The sequence below is a fragment of the Astatotilapia calliptera genome, chromosome 15 (assembly GCF_900246225.1).
Source record: "Astatotilapia calliptera chromosome 15, fAstCal1.2, whole genome shotgun sequence".
In the NCBI taxonomy this organism is placed as follows: Eukaryota; Metazoa; Chordata; class Actinopteri; order Cichliformes; family Cichlidae; genus Astatotilapia; species Astatotilapia calliptera.
Window position 1 is genome coordinate 12297455 of NC_039316.1, and position 17474 is coordinate 12314928.

The 17474-nt window shown below is 38.9% G+C and overlaps 1 protein-coding gene across 1 annotated transcript; it reads left to right on the top strand.

The window, feature by feature from the left end:
• The first annotated feature begins 9439 nt into the window (after positions 1-9439).
• rhag (Rh associated glycoprotein) lies at positions 9440-16663 on the top strand. The gene is made up of 10 exons (XM_026142966.1): positions 9440-9708; positions 13866-14049; positions 14292-14442; positions 14576-14723; positions 14923-15095; positions 15196-15333; positions 15442-15563; positions 15699-15772; positions 15887-15960; positions 16347-16663. The coding sequence occupies exons 1-10, from the start codon at positions 9525-9527 to the stop codon at positions 16419-16421; spliced, it is 1323 nt and encodes a 440-aa protein (XP_025998751.1). The 5' UTR covers positions 9440-9524; the 3' UTR covers positions 16422-16663.
• Positions 16664-17474: the final 811 nt, after the last annotated feature.

The window sequence follows — 17474 nt, forward strand, 5'->3', positions numbered from 1 at the left end:
TGTGTGTCTTGTTCAGTGGTGGTCGTCTTTCAGCCTTTCTTACCTTGGCCATGTCTCTGAGTATTGCACACCTTGTGCTCTTGGGCACTCCAGTGATGTTGCAGCTCTGAAATATGGCCAAACTGGTGGCAAGTGGCATCTTGGCAGCTGCACGCTTGACTTTTCTCAGTTCATGGGCAGTTATTTTGCGCCTTGGTTTTTCCACATGCTTCTTGCGACCCTGTTGACTATTTTGAATGAAACGCTTGATTGTTCGATGATCACGCTTCAGAAGCTTTGTAATTTTGAGACTGCTGCATCCCTCTGCAAGATATCTCACTATTTTTGACTTTTCTGAGCCTGTCAAGTCCTTCTTTTGACCCATTTTGCCAAAGGAAAGGACGTTGCCTAATAATTATGCACACCTGATATAGCGTGTTGATGTCATTAGACCACACCCCTTCTCATTACAGAGATGCACATCACCTAATATGCTTAATTGGTAGTAGGCTTTCGAGCCTATACAGCTTGGAGTAAGACAACATGCATGAAGAGGATGATGTGGACAAAATACTCATTTGCCTAATAATTCTGCACTCCCTGTACAATAACAATGGATGGAGAGGTGATCTTTGCATGGCAAAGCCCAATAAAAGCATCAGTTCAGAATAATTCAGGTTTATTTATGTAGTGTCAGTTCACAATGACTATGAATAATAAATATAGGCTTAGAACAACACATATTGCATTGTGTTATTATTTGACAGAAATTACCCCAAAAAGCAGAAGCAGTGTGTGAAAAACTAAGGCATCTCATGACTCAACTTGTAGCTTGTTGAACAACCTTTAGCAGCAATAGCCCGGAGTAATCATTTCCTCTATGACTTTATCAGTCTCTCTCATCACTGTGGAGGAATTGTGGCCGACTCTTATTTACAACACTGTCCCTGTTCATTGAAGCGTCCAGGCATTAGTTTATGTACAGCTCCCTTAAGGTCCCACCACAGCATTTCAATCAGGGTGAGGTCCAAGTTCATGACTGGCTCATTGCAACGCCTTGATTCGTTCCTTTTTCGATCATTCTGTTGCAGGTTTGCAGCTGTGCTTCATATCACTGTCCCGCAGTGTGACCCAGTTTCAGCCAGGCTTTAGCTGCCAGACAGATGGCCTCACATTTGACTCTAGGATACTTTATTATACGGAGTTCAAGGTCGACTCAGTGACCACAGTAAATTTTGTTAAAAAAATAACGACACTGTGTAATGTGCTGTGATATGATACGATAAGGATTAATCCTTTTTTTCCTATTATGTCCCGAAATGTAAAAACCCTCTGGTTTTACAATTGAAAGGAGGTGCACTTTCTTTTGACCATGACTATAAGCATCAAGTGGCAGCATGCCAGACAGTAGAAGATAAAGATTTTCTATCAATGGGAAGATTTTTTTTTCTTGCTTTAAAAACCGTTCACTGCAAAAGTGATGTAAAACTACATTTTGCCTCGAGGTGTAGAGTTCATTCAAAAAGCTACTATTAGGAATGTAACTATATGCATTATATATGATATACTGCGCTTTTATACCCTATTATACTCCCACAGTTGACTTAGTACAACTCAGTACATCAAAAGACTCATTTCTCTTGTCTCTACCTCTAGCTAGCTCGAAGCAAGCCTCATTTTCTTGGTGTCTTTCTGGATGTCGTGTTTATTGGCAGGTCTTCGTGCAGGGTCTGTCTGGTGAAGCTCAACGCTGGTTTTCATAAAGTGTGCCCAACCTATTCCCACCTCCTTCTTCCGAATTTGATTTCTGCTGTTTCCACAAGTTAATGTTGCTGATGTTGTCTGGCAAATGGATGTCTTCAGTATTCAAGATTGTGTATAGGGTAAGGACCTCTATCCTGTAAAACATTTCTTTGCAACAGAAACGTCAAAAAGAAAACATTTCAAGCATAGTATAATCCAAAAAAATACATTAACAGGAATGGATATGTACAGGGAGTTTTTATGTTTTGAAATTAAAATGGTTTTATGATTCAAAAGGGAGCAATTAAAAAAGTTGTTTTGTCTCAACCTACTCTGTTTACTGCACATCAAGCAATCAAGAAATCTAATTTCATGGTGTTTTCTAACTTTGAAGTAAACATTTATTCATCGAAACAAAAGAAAAAAGTTCAAATGCGAGAATGAACCTCCAAATCTAACTTTGACTTTTACATATGGGCTTTCCAAGAATGTCCTGAAACAGAAACCTACGGCAAATTGGAGTAGTGATTAATCATCCAAGTCCTTCCCGCTTTGATCCCGTACACTGAGTCGTGCTGCCATTATAGGAAAAAAAGAAAAGACTCCCGTCTCTGACACATGGATCAAACGAACAGAGTATCAGCTGGTTTGAAAGCAGAACAAGGAGCTCTGTGAAGTCATTTATGTTGCATAACAGTTCATGAGGATCCGAGACAAAAGGAGCCAATTTAGCCCTGATGTCTTGTTTATTTTCCACAAATCTGCATTTTACGGCGGGGTTGTGGCTGAGGAAAGATAAATGGCTTAATGGCTTTCCTGGAATGCGAAGTTCACAGGAAGGCTAGATTAAAACTGATTTTTGCAGATACAAGAATGCTTTCCTTTGCTTTCAACTTTAATGTTCAAAGTTTATCCGTTTTTGTGAGCCTTAACAAGCCAACACATTCCTTTGGAGAAATAACAACAGCATTTGTTTGATGAAATCGCCAACGTATTCCATATAAACCTGAGCGACTTGCAAAGTGCAAAAAACGTGATCTTGCTCACAGATTTGCTGATACAGATAAAATCTTATTGTGCTTTAACTACAAGTGCTTTTCATGCGGTTTTCACAACATGAACAGAGAGAAACAAACAGTCTAACTTTTATTCGGCTTCAGTTTCACAAGTATACGCAAACGGTGCATCAATCATGGAGCGCTTAAAGTCTAACAGAGGAGGTTATATGGATGGAAGAAGCATCAGTTTCACCATTTTAGAGTTTCTCCTTCAAAGGGTAGCAACCATTCATGGGTCATAATAAATCTGTATGTTCACAGTGATGTAAATAAATTCACTACGAGCAAACAATTTAATTCAAAGACACTCGCTTGGGGCCCAGCTTTAAAGAAACAAATACATATAATGAAAAAGTCATTAAAAATGAATTCTTCCACATATTTAACGTGTTTATTGTTTACTTGCAGCTCACACTTGAGCATCCCTGTGGCTTGCACCAAGTGTAAAATAATAGTAATAGTAAGATAAACAACTGCACATCACGACAGAATTATTAGCTAAATTTTAAAATTTCATGTGTAAGTATTTCCCGTCCTTCCATCCATCCATTTATCTTCTGCTTACACGATGATGAGTCGAGAAGCCAGCAGCCTAAGCAGAGAAGCCCAGACTTGCCTCTCCCCAGCCTCCTCCTCCAGCTTATCCAGGGGAACACCAAGGCGTTCCCAGACTACGAGAGATACAATCTCCACAGCGTGTCTTGGATATCCTCACCTCACCCATCCTAGTGAGATGCCCGCGAACCACCGGAACTTCCTCCTTTTGATGTGGAAGAGTAGTGGCTCTACTTTGAGCCCTTCTCTAACAACTGAAGTCCTCACCCTATCGCTAAGGGAGAGGCCAGCCACCCTTTAAAGAAAGCTCATTTCTGTATTGTCACTCTTATGGTTACAAAGCTCGTGACCATAGGTAAGGGTAGGAACGTAGGTCGCCCAGTAAATCCACAGGTTTGCTTTTATGCTCAGCTCTCTCCTCACCACAATAAACCAGCACAGCATTTACATCACTGCAGATGCGCCTAAGTATTTCCTGAGTGCTGTTAAACGGGGAAAACTTGTCTGTCTTTTTTTTATTTTTTTTATTTTATGATTTTTTTAAGGCTATATAAAGTCTGATGACAGCCACTGTGAAATGAAATTATACAAATAAAACTAATTTGTGCTGAAAGTTCAGTTCTCCATGCATTGTAATTTTAAAGCAAACTTCTTATCACAGTATGGATACTTAAGCCCTGCGTGGAGTCATGAGGCTTACTCTCCTACACATGCAAAGTTACACACTTTGTTCGATGGTCAGGGGAACAGCACCACATTCCTGCATCTAGAGGATTCCTCTGGATAAAGAGCAACATATTGTGCAGCTTTGCACACAAATGAGCAAAAACTTATCCACCCATATCTTGTTTTTTAAAAGTCATTAAAGATCTTTGCGGTCATTTCACTCTGGAAACAGCACACTTCAAAGAAATCATTAAAAGCCCCAAATTACCATAGCATTCATACAGATGATGTCTGGATATGAACATCTTCGGTAGGCTAAGCTTTACAAATGTTGTGATGTAATTTTTCAAAAGAAAGCAAATATTGTATTTTCTCAAGCTTATTTAGTTAGATATCCAGAGCAGACAAGCATGATATCATCTTTACCCATAAGGCCTCAACCTTTGTCTAATCACTAGATCAAACACTGGCACTAAATTAAAGACTCCTGGGGATAGTCGCTGTGAAATGTGAGATTGAGAGAATGTACTGTTATCGAAAAGTAAACAGTTCTCACGCTCTCTGAAAATGCCGACGGACTAGAGCCAAGTGAGAAAAAGCTAATCCTCAGAGTTCAAAGCAATCAAGTTAATATATTTTATGTCTTAAAATGTTTTCAGATTGGAGCTTCATTTCTCCAGGGTCCAGAGTTACACTGGGAAAAATCTGTACATAAAATGGACACAGCCGAGTAGCTTATTTTTTTTCAATAACTAAAATCCAGAAAAAGAATTTAAGTCACAACAGCAGTCGCCTCAAGTCGCTTTATATTGTAAGGTAAGACCCTACAATATGAAGAGAAAACCCCAACAATTAAATGACCACCTCAGAGCAACCACTTCTCAACGGTGGGAAGGAAAAACTCCCTTTAAACAGGAAGAAACCTCCAACAGGACCAGGCTCGGGGAGGGGCCATTTGATGCAACTGGTTGGGGGGTGATGGGAGAAATAAGAAAAAGAAATAAGATAAAAGAAAAAGAAATTACGACAAGAGGAAGCTGGTGTGAGAGAGTACTCGTCACTGCCATGAATGAATGGCTACAGGTGGTATGAGGGGCCGTACAAGCCAAAATTCTTTCTTTCACTTTCACACACATACATTCTTTCTTCACATACATATACTTTAATTTTTATTCTCATATTTACACATATTTAACATGCATAATGCAATGTTATGCTCTCTTATACATGTGTTGTCATTCATGCAAATAACATATGTATGTAAGAAGAGAGTGCATACATGTCTGAAGAAAATATATGTATGCAAGAGAATAATGTATGTGTATGAAAAAGTATAGTGGAAACATAAGGAGTAGTGGAAATGGAAGGTAGAGTGTCTGCACGGCTGTGATTGGCTGAGAAGCACGAGCCGGTTACTTTCAGGTGTCTAACAGCATGGACGGGGGAGAAGAAACTTGAGTACTTCAGCAAGCTTTGCAATATCAGTCTTTTCGATATCAGACCCAGAAACACTTTGGCAACTGAAACCACCGATCAAGGAAAAGGTAAGAACAAAACAGGATGCTACTTATCTGCACATTTGCCAAATACAAAATATTAAATATGCTTTGCTGATTTAGCAACACACTTTGGTACAACATTTTAGCACTAGCTAATTCGTTTAGATAAGCATCCACATTAAAAACAGTAAAGGCCATGATGTTTATTTAAATATTAGTGGCACTATTTGTACTTGTGACCCAAATGTAAGTTGATGCGTACTTTGATATTATTTATACTAAATTATCTTTATTAATGTGGGAGGTGGTAGCTACATTAGCTTGAAGAAGAAGACTGAAGAAGGATGAGTGACGAAACGTTTTCCCTACTGAAAACGCTACATCCAGATGAACAAAATCAACTTTTAGGGTATGTAAATATAAAAATTAAAATAAAACTTTGTGAAAGTGTAAGTATATGTATGTGGAGAAGAATGCATGTGTGTGAAAGTGAAAGAAGGATTTTTGGCTTGTTTGGCCCCTCATATCTTTCTCTGGTTTCATAAGCAGTCAGTAAAAAAAAAAAAATCAGTCATCCATTTAAGGACTGTGATGTATTCAGTTCTTAACTATTTCTCTCATTGTCAACGAATCTTGACGATCAAAACAAACAAAAAAATCGGTAGCTTCTCTTTAAATTTGTTCAATACGTTCGAATATATTGTTTAAGTTATAATGTCATTTTCATTACTACTACTAATTTAACCACAATGCTAGTAAAGAAAACACAATGGCTTTGACCAGCTTCATTGCTTGGTTCTTCTGGGTTAGGTCTGGGCATGTCAAATAAGTTTTCCAAGTGTATTCCATTTTTTGGTTCAAGAGTGACTTCCTGCTTAAGGATGAACTTCCTGTGTTACAAAATGCATACACGTGAATGTCAGAATGCATGTATGCAAAAGGATGAATATTGGGATTGTATGTATATGTGAGTAAAGGAGTACAAATATCTATGCGTTGAAAAATAAAGAGTATATATATGCACGAGTAGAAATGGCTGCACCTGTAAGGGTAATAAATGTATGTCAGCATAAAAATATGTAGCATTAATAAAAAATAGAATATGTGTGAAAGGAAAATTAATGTATGAGTGAATATACATGTATACACATTTTCACTGCAATGTTGACCCTGTGCTAACTTGCATATGACAAATAAAGCTGAAACCGATATGAAATAAGAAGAAGAGTGTACAAAGATGACAATACATGTACACATGTGTGACAATATCTGTATATGAAAGAACAATATATTTACACAAGAGTGACATAACAAACTTTAGCTTGTATGGCCACTCATAAAATGGACCACAAAACCCCATATATTTTTTCAAATTTACCAAATAGCTCACTATGCCTCTCCCCACTTAAACAGCTTTGTTAGAAAGCCAGAGTTAAATTCTACATCGAACACCAATGGAATATTTAGTCAGTGCAAGCAGAGCAGTCTCAGCAGTGCAGCAGTGTTTCTGATATCTATCAAAGTGATTTCCCAAAGGGTCAGGGTTAAAAAAAAAATTTAAAAAAAACGCTCACTGCTCTCAGTTCTAAAAGAAGTAGAAATGTGTTGCTGGCAGTGATTTTCTGCTAGTTCATAAAGCCCCTGGCACAGTTGGAGGGCCTCTGGCCTCAGGTAATTTGGTGAAGAGTCTCAGATTGTCACCACACTCTCAGTGGGAGCCACTTAAAGGATCAGCGCCTGCGGCTCAATCTGAACCACTGTAAGCTCGGATGGTTTGTAGTGGGAAAGCAAGCACAGGGCATTTATGCTGTATGTAAGACTGACAAAACAGCTGATGGTAAAGCACTGAAAAACCCTGCTACCCTGACAAAGAAGCATTATAATTTTTAAGATTGTTTTGTTTTCTCCCAGCTCCCAGTTCTTGTTAAAAGAACTGGAAGGTTCATGAAGGACACTGAGTCAGACACACTCATAAACTCTCATAAACAACATATTATTCTAACCATAACGCATTGTATTGACGAACAGTTAAATGACTATTTTAAATCTTTGGTGGGAATAAGAAAAATCCTCCAAACAGCGTAAAGATGAAAGACTATATTTTCATAGTTAAATACTTGTAGAACACTTTAATAAACACACCAATGCTCCTCTGTATATCAGAGACAGATTTTTACTCTCTACTGCGTTAGTTTACCTGGAGGTTTAATTATCTTGGGATGGTTTGGTTCTCAAATATGAACATGTACACACTGGTCACATTGTTAGGGACAACTGTTCAACTGCTTGTGAACCCAAATTTCTAATCGACCCGCTGAAGTTCAAACTAAGCATCAGAATGAGAAAAAACACGATTAAAGTGACTTTGAACGAGATATAGTTGTTTCAAAAATTGCCGATCTACCATCTCCAGTGAGCAGTTGGAGATCAAGGGAGGATGGGCATTCTCCCTTGATCATATCTGAATGCACAACATGTTCAACCTCGAAGCAGACTGGCTACAGCTGCAGAAGGCACCACTCTTGTAAGGTAAGAACAGGAAGCTGATGGGATAATTTGCATAAACGCAATAATATTGGAAAACAGAAGATTGGAAAAGCACCAACTGAGCATTATTTAAACACCACAGCTATCTGAGTATTGTTTTCCATCCACATCCAACCCTTTATCACCCCAGTGTACCCATCTTCTGATGTCTGCTTCAAGCAGGATAACACAAAATGTCACCAATCATTTTAAACTGGTTTCTTGAAGATGATGGTGAGTTTATTGAACTCAAATGGCCTCCACAGCCACCAGCTCCAACTCAGTACTAGCAAAGTATTTAACAAAGTGGTTGGTGAGTGCATGTGAGATACTTGTCGGATGCTTGATACATCCGCTTGAAGACGCTTGAACTCCTTGGTTGAGTATTTAATAAGCAGTTAATGTCATTGTATGTTGATATTAATAAGTGCTTGTCTTCAATGCTGAGATATTTATATCATAACACCTGTTTTTTGCGTTGAAAATTGGTACGTGTCTTTTGATATACCAACCTCAACATCTCGGGAGAAGTCACTTACAACAGAACAAGCTGCTGTTAACCAAAACGTTGATACACATTTATATGTGTTTACAACTACATTAGAGAGCACAATAAAGTGCTCACTAAATGTTTACACACTGCTAAATGGCGAGGGGTGGAAAACAAAGTGTTCCTGGCTCTAATCTAATCTCATCTAATCTAATTTAGAGAAAATGTGGGACAGCTAAGTCACAAAATTTAGTATTATTAATAACATGATGTTACACAAGTTCAGTCATTGTAGATGTTTTCTTGTATTAAATTAAAGGAATTGTACAATTTGATTTTCCACGTGATTACCACTTGTTATGTAGTTTACTTTAGTGACACTTTGAGGGTGTTACCAAAGCGTAGATGATTACAAATAAATTACAACAAATCCACCACAACCTTTTCTTTCTACACATTTTGTGACAATATTTCTGTATATTTTGTATTTGTATCATTGTGTCTGAAAATGCAGGTGCATCAGTAAAAACACAACAAAGAAAAATAAAAAATAAGCAGCATATTAGCAGTAAATAATTAGTATCCCCTTCTATAAAAGCATGTCTTATTTGCACATTAGATTTGCATTTTCTGCTGCTGTATTTCAAGACATAAAATGATGAGTGCAAAGTTAAGTAAACAAACATGCAGTAAGTTTGACAGCGCAAAATGAGTGGGAAGGAGCAGTCATTGAGTCTTTTCATGTCCGCTCATTGGCTGGGTGTCGTTACGTTTGTGTTTTGTTTTGCCCCCTCCGGCATCCACAGAGGAAACCCATCCCTCGTGAGCAAAGTGCACGACGGAGGGGGTGCTCACCACCGAGGCCCTGGTCTTCTGCCTTGTCATTGGTCACGGCAAAACCTACATCAGTTTAAAACCAGACACCACTTTCTTCACACAGCACAACCCCCTAAAAAGAGAGCTGAGGAGGGAGAGGCTGCACGAGAGATAAGCAGAGTTGGTCTCAGGATGCCTGCATATGCCACCAACATGAGGACAAAGTTCCCCATCATAGCCTTGATTTTGGAGATTATCACCATCATCCTATTTGCGGTATTTGTCGTCTATGATGATGGGGAACATGGACACCATGACTCACACGACACCCACAATAACACTGACCATAAATTGGAGCCTATGGACCTCTACCCCAGTAAGTCTACCTGGAGCCGCATGCTTGCTTGCTTGCTTGGTCAACATTTTATTTCTAAATAGATTTTTATGAATGCTACATCTGTTATATCACAGTGTTGAGACTGCATCTAAAAAAAAATTTAGACTAAAAGCAGAAAATATTAGTGACACTGAAATTTTACAGAAAACAAGATGACAAACATTTTGCTTGTTTCTCATAAAAATAGCAAAGTAAACGAAATTTCCACATTTATTTTTACTTTCTTTTTCTTGAATAAAATAAATTCTATTTTAGGGGTCTAGTTAATCAATCAGTCGCTTGCAAACATAAATTGGAGGTTGTTTGCAGCGCAGGTCAACTAAATGCAATAAAAGGAGTCATGGGGTTGAATTCTCATCTGTCACAAGGTCTAATCAAACACATGCAGCTGAGAAGACAAGTGAATCCTGTTGGGAAAGGTGGAGGTCACATGTGATTTCATTACTGTGTCCAAAAAAGGCTCATAAAGGACAGTCAGGTTGAAGCTGGAGGTTTTGTGCTGCATTCAAATTGATATTTTTCAAGTTATCCTGCAGTAGCTTTAGCATTTTTTGTGAGCTCTGAGCGGTTTCTACAGTTTAGCGGCTTCTTTGCAGCTTGTGCACTTATCTGCATTCAGATAGCTGCTGTTTTACTGCGTGAGTGCCTGCTCACGATTGGGTGGGGCGGTTGTGACACCCAAGAGATTAGCTCAGCATTGAAGCTGACCATATCTTCTGCTTCACATGGGATGTTTAAGTCACATACGTTGACTATCAAGAAATAAATTCTGAAGTAAAGATCACATTTAAGGCTAGACTCTGCTGTGAACTCTGCTGTGTCTTTTCTGCACAAAACTTATGTTATCTTTGTAACACTCCATTAATTCCCAGTTAGTCATAAAGGAGTAAAAAATATGCAGTGATTTATCTTCAAAAGTTCAGAAGGGATACTTGTTTTTGGAATAACAGGCCCAGAGCTAAAACTTTTGCAAAATTTAAATTATGCTTGATAATCTAAAACCATTAGCATTTAAACTGGGACTGCACAATGTTAGAAAGCATGAGGCTTGGGGTTGCATGCTGAAAGAGATCCATTATCTCACACATCCCAGACTTCTGCAATTACAAGCTCAAAGGACAACAAATAAGCAGTTAAAACATGCAATTTGCAGAAGTAAAATTGTGGTCTAGTATGAAAAAATACCTCAAAAATGTTGTAATTGTGACTTTTTGTCTTTCATTTCTTCTTAAAGAGTGATTAATATGCTAAATTAAACATTAAAGTAAAGGAAGAGTTTGACTTAATACTTTGTAAAATGAAATAATTATTCATCTTTTTTTTGCATGGCTTGAAAAAAAAGGCTGCACAGTTGCACCTGAGGTGTCTCTCGCTTGTCTTGGTTCAGCCAGTTCTTCAGAGGATTCGCGTTACCTAACATCTAGGCGTGGTGCCAGTCACTGTGGCTGCTTTCCAGTTTTATCTCATCCCCGTCCCCCATCTACTGTTCTACAAAGAGAGCAATTCTGACTCACCCAGCTGAGAAACAGAGAGGGGTAAAAGTGCAAGTTCAGGGGCAAAAAGATTTTCTTCAAAACAGCTTCATGGAGATAAGCTTAGTCAGATGTCTACACATCAGCTTGCAGGTGCAGATTTCTTCAAAATGCTGATTGTTACTGCTAATTAAGACTGAAATGGAAAGATGTGACTCTCTTGTGGTGTTTGGTTTTGATGTTGAACTGTCAGAACTTGGAGCGTTTTTATTATAATAGAGCACACAGTAATCAGATGTTGAGCTATCAGGGCTTTTAAGCACATATACAGATTCCTGACTAAAGCAGATGTGAGTGGGTTTGTATGTTTCCCAAATACCCAAGGATGTGTTAGAAATTTGCTGACATTCTATATGCAGAAACAGTTTATGGAAATAGATGTGGATGAATTTAATCTCCCCCATTATCGCCATTTGAAAGCTGCTGCTTACAAAATAATGTACTCTGATGTAAATGGCGCATGGGAGCCTGACGCTTTAAACAGCTTTAACGCACCTACGTCTGAGTTTGGGCTTTTTAGTCTAGGGGATAAAATCAAAATGTTGAGATTGAGTTCACATTCAACCTCTATTTTTACTTTTCAAAATGCTAAATCATGATAAATAATACTTCAAACTTTTAACATAAATGTCTATCTACAAAATATGAAGCAGATGATACTTTTATAGTATAATACAAGGCCACAGCTAGGAAAGGCTGATCTTGCCTTAGCACAAAGACTGGAAACAACTAATCTGACTCTTTTACAAGTCAACAAAAATCTCCAAAGTTTAATGTTTAACACATTTTATGTAAGTGTAAAAACAACATGTTGTCAGACTGTTTCTTGGCAGCGTAACATCCTCCAGTCTTTGCCATTTGTCTGATAAACTACTGATAAACTACTGACAACTTTGTGGTAATAACACTTCAGCCATTAAACAGATGAGATGTAAAATAAAGAATTTTAGAGGCTTAAACTGGCAGATCTTTTTTGCTTTTCTTTAGAGAGTTCAAAGTTGGTCTTCTCCATTTTCAGTCTTTGTGCTAAGCTAAGCGAAAAGGCTGCTTTATATATTACACATGAACACAGCAGAACCACAGACTGTATATAAAAGATGGGCACACTCACATTGTTTCTGCTCTCATTATGTTGAAGCTGTAATTTTAGCATTTTGGCTAAATGCTAATAGAGACAACAACTAGAGAAAACTGTCTGTAGCTCTTTTTCTAGAGACAGACTAGACTATAGTTGGATGCAAAAATAGAGTCCTAAACTATCAGCTAAACTTCATAACCTTGGTTAGCAAGTTGCATTCATAATGTATACAGAAGCATAGTGCAGACATAGTAGACAGGTAGCTGCTAACTGGTGTTGAGAGACGAATGTGCAATACCACATAACAGGCTTTTCAAAGCTACCAACACCAAAAACATGGTCAAGAGGTCTAGTCCAGTGATGCTAATTAGCCTAGTGAAGCTTAGCAGACAGCCATTCACTGTCCAGCTGTTTATATCAGCACATCAGGCAGTTAGAATAGCCACACCCCTAAATAAACTCACCCACTCTCTTCTATCCATACACCAAAACCTTATTTGTACCATGCTGTAAGCATGTTTACTTTCACTGTGAAGTTCAACATTTTAAAACTAGCTTTCAGATTCTGCCACCAGTGGCCAGCAGAGGAACTGCAGGTGTTTTTTGCACTTGTTTTAAGTCATTTAAGTACTCATAACTAACTAAGAACAAACAAACTGAGAAACAGCTGTAAAAGTATTCTTTAAGGCTGCAACACAGTGTGTCCTGTCTAGACAATAACAGACACAATGTGTGCTCATTATGAACTAAGGAAATTAGTCTATTGTTTCCCAGCCTACACATACATACAGCTTGATATATTTTCCACATGTAAATCATAGCACGCTTAAAACCTTAAGGGAAAAAGAAGTCTCCCTTCCTGCCATGATGATGACTCAAATCCCCCTAAAATGTATTTGGCCTTAATCCAGACTCATCTATCCTCACTTATCAAAAAATTATATATATATATATATATATGTGCGTGTGTGTGTGTGTGTGTGTGTGTGTGTGTGTGTGTGTGTGTGTGTGTGTGTGTGTGTGTGTAATCAAACAGGGGATATAAGATGAGCAAACTCCAAACCTTGCTGCCTTTTTCAGTCTAACGGCTGACAAAAAGAGATAAGAGTGCACAAAGCATCCCCTCCCTTTGAGACATCTTAAGTTTAGACTTATTAGCATCATATGCACTTAATAGAAAAGCACAAGCCCATAACCCCAACAGGGACAGTGGGGGTATTTTCTCAGCATGCCATTCATAGTGTGATTGAATTGCTTTTCCACCTGACAGGTCACAGCTGACAATGAGGCCACTGTGGACAGAAATGAATCCTGAGAAGTCCAGCTACTTCTCAATAAGTCATTTAAACCACAAAGTTAAAAAAAAAAAAAAAAACATACCACTGTGAGCAGCAGGGTCGCAGCAAATACTTTACTTTGAACTTAATAAGTGTTTCATTCAATTCAATTATAAGACCACATTCAACTGAGGTTAAAGTGGGACTAGCTAACACAGCATTAACTGACCTCCCTTCTCATGTCCCCAGTGTTTCAGGACGTCCACGTGATGATCTTCATCGGCTTCGGGTTCCTGATGACATTTCTCAAGAGATACGGGTTCAGCAGCGTGGGCATCAACTTGCTCCTGGCTGCCTTCGGCCTGCAGTGGGGCCTCCTCATGCAGGGCATCTGGCACCTGGAAGGGGGCAAGATTAAAGTCAGCATTTTGAAGTATGGCTTTCTTCGCTGCACATATCGCTTTTCAAAAACAACTGCTATAAGAAAAATGCACATGGCTGGCTGTAGGTTTGGGGTTGCTGTCATGATGCAAGTCCCTAAGACTTGCACAGCCTTCTACATCATTACCAAGTACATGCTAAATAAAGCCAATTCCTGCACATGACAAGCTCTAATAGATCACAGATGATGTCTGTTGATGTTTTTTCTAATAACTTTTGTTCTCACTCCTGCAGAATAATCAATGCAGATTTCAGCACAGCTACGGTCCTGATTTCATTTGGCGCCGTTCTGGGTAAAACCAGCCCTGTGCAGCTCCTCATCATGACCATACTGGAGATCACCATCTTTTCCGTCAATGAGCATCTGGTGGTTGCTATCATGAAAGTGAGTTCATAGTAGCAAGTGCATGTGTGTCCATGAACTGAGCAAAAAAACATAAATCCCCACATAACAACCATGAATATTCACTGTTTTATCAAACACTACTGTGGGTCTATCATGCCTTTCTCTTCAACAGGCTAGTGATGTTGGAGCATCTATGATCATCCATGCTTACGGAGCCTACTTTGGCTTGGCAGTGGCTCGAGTACTTTACAGACCAGGTTTAAGAAATGGACATGAGAACGATGGATCTGTTTATCACTCTGATATGTTTGCTATGATCGGTAAGAGAGCACAGAAAATAATTCTGTGATCATATATTAAAATGTGTTTACAGAGATAGTTTTCCCTTCTTTCCCGTGACTTTCCCTCCCTGGTGCATCACTGGCCTCCAATGGAAGTCAGACTTATGCCATCTAGTGGACACAGACAGCTGTGCAGCATGGACCTTGACATTTCCGTTTTTAACATCCTCTTCTACAGGAACCATCTTCTTGTGGATGTTCTGGCCCAGCTTTAACTCAGCCATCGCTGAACCACCGTTGAGCTACACTCAGCTCACTGCAGTGATCAACACCTACCTCTCCCTGGCCGCCTGCGTGCTCTCTGCCTATGCCATCTCCAGCCTGGTGGAGCACAAAGGAAAACTGGACATGGTCCGGCAACTTTACTCTAATAGTTATGACAGTGACAGTTCACAGAGTTAAAAGCAGAAATTCAGTCATACACTTGTCTTTATGTCTTTCTACTGCACAGGTGCACATTCAGAACGCCACCTTGGCTGGTGGTGTTGCAGTGGGAACATGTGCTGACATGAGCATCAGGCCATTTGGAGCCATGCTGATTGGGCTCGTAGCTGGCATTATCTCCACCCTGGGATTCAAATACCTAAATGTGAGTCAAAGGAAAGACAACTGGTACAACCTGGTACAGGCTGAATCTGAATTAGCAATGTGTACTTTTGTTGGTGACTAAAAATCCCCTGTCATTCCTTCTCTGCAGCCTATACTGGCATCCAACCTGGGTATCCAGGATACCTGCGGTGTCCACAATCTGCATGGCTTGCCTGGCATCCTGGGTGGGCTGGCTGGAATTGTGGCTGCAGCTTTGGGGAAAAAAGACGGGTAATAGTCACCTCACGCACTAAAAATCTCACCACAGTATTATAATAACCCATATATACGCACACATAAAAGCAATATGGCTTTGACACGATTTACTTCATTTAAAAGTCACTTCTTCTCATCCTGTCTCCTTAGTGCTAGCGCTACCATGCAAGCTGCTGCCTTGGGTTCATCCCTCGGGTTCGCTTTGGTTGGGGGTACTATTACAGGTGGGAAGAGGAGATTAATAAAACTATAAATGTTACACCCAACGGCCAAATTGCTCAATGGAAAGACATTGAGGTTTAGAAAAGGGTGATCAAACATTCATTTTCTTCTTTAAGGTCTAATAATGAAGTTGCCTTTCTGGGGACAACCTCCAGACCAGAACTGCTTCGATGACTCTATTTACTGGGAGGTAAGAAATCCCATTCCTCATAAATATTATCTTCAGGTCTCTGACTGTCTGGTGCGAGTGGCAGAAGGCAGATTTGTTTATTCAAGTTATTAACTCAGATAGACTTGGTTCATATATCAGTATAAGTAGAGAAAAAGTGAGCACATCCAGGCACAAAAACTACACATACCTGACAAACACCGTGTTTTAATAATTAAAGTATTAAATTAGAGCCAAATAATAACCAGTCAATCAGTATATCATTAGATACAGATTTTAATTCACAGAAACACATTGTGCATATCATGCATGTCCATAAATGCATTGTGCATTTGTTTGAACTGTATTTTGCTTGCCTGGTGACCATTTATGCCACAGACAAATAATTTGCATTGCTCGTTTTCCAGGTTCCTAATGAGGAGGAAGAGAACGAGGAGAGCCTGGCTCACGGAGATCAATCAAAGCACAAAGCAGATGTTTAAACAATTGCCCACGATTTTGCCTTAGCTATAAATGAAGACGTTTTTTAAAAAGTCACAGTTCAGCTCCACCACAAGACCAAATATCAGTTTGTTGATGCAGGATTTGCTTAAACGTGGTGCTTATTCCATTTCTGAACAGCGAACCACGCACAGAGTTATTTTCATCATAGTAAAGTTTGAATTTGTATCGGAAAGAGCACTTAAACATTTCCGCATAAAAGCTAAAAAAAATATATATATATATATATATATATATATATATGCATGATAAAAAATTTAAATTTGGTTAAAACTTCAGGGATTTTTTTTTTTTTTTACACTTTGATTTATATTCACGAACCGCTCCACAGCTTCACTGCTGACACGCTTGTATAAGCTCTTTTTTTTTTTTTCATTTTATATGATAAAAAAACATAAAAGCATGTTTACTATATGATTACAGTGTGTATTTTTCTTATACATTATATTTTTCTGTAGAAGCTCGAGCAGAAAAACTGCGCTTTGACCTCACTGGAGCCCAGTCCTCATGTGAGAGGTTAAGTCAGGCATTGTAAAAACCAGCAGTGTGGCTCTGAAGTGTGCAGGGACAGCCGTATGATATTACTGCAACTAATAAACCTTCCTAGCATTTTCTATCTTTCTGAGCGCAGCTGTAGAAAAGTTGATTGGCTGTCACTGGGTGAGCTGGGGTTTGTTTTTCACTCTGTTTTCTGTTCAGAGCAAATGTATTCCTACATGTACATACAGTTTAGATCTTAGACATGGACATGGTCAGTTTTATAAAAGCTTTAAACATAGCAACTGGTACTGAATATTTTTCAGATATTATTCAAACAGTATAAAAGGAAGCTACCTACTGATATCCAGTGCCACGATGGCAACAAACAAACTGTCATACCATAGATAGTATCATAATATCCACCATTTTTCTTTCCTCTATTGCTGTGAAATTTGTGCACTGTGCACTCCCTCAATCTAGATTTTGAACAGCATGACGGCAAAGCACTGCAGGACAGGTTAAAACACGGGACTGAGTGCTAGATAAAACTGACT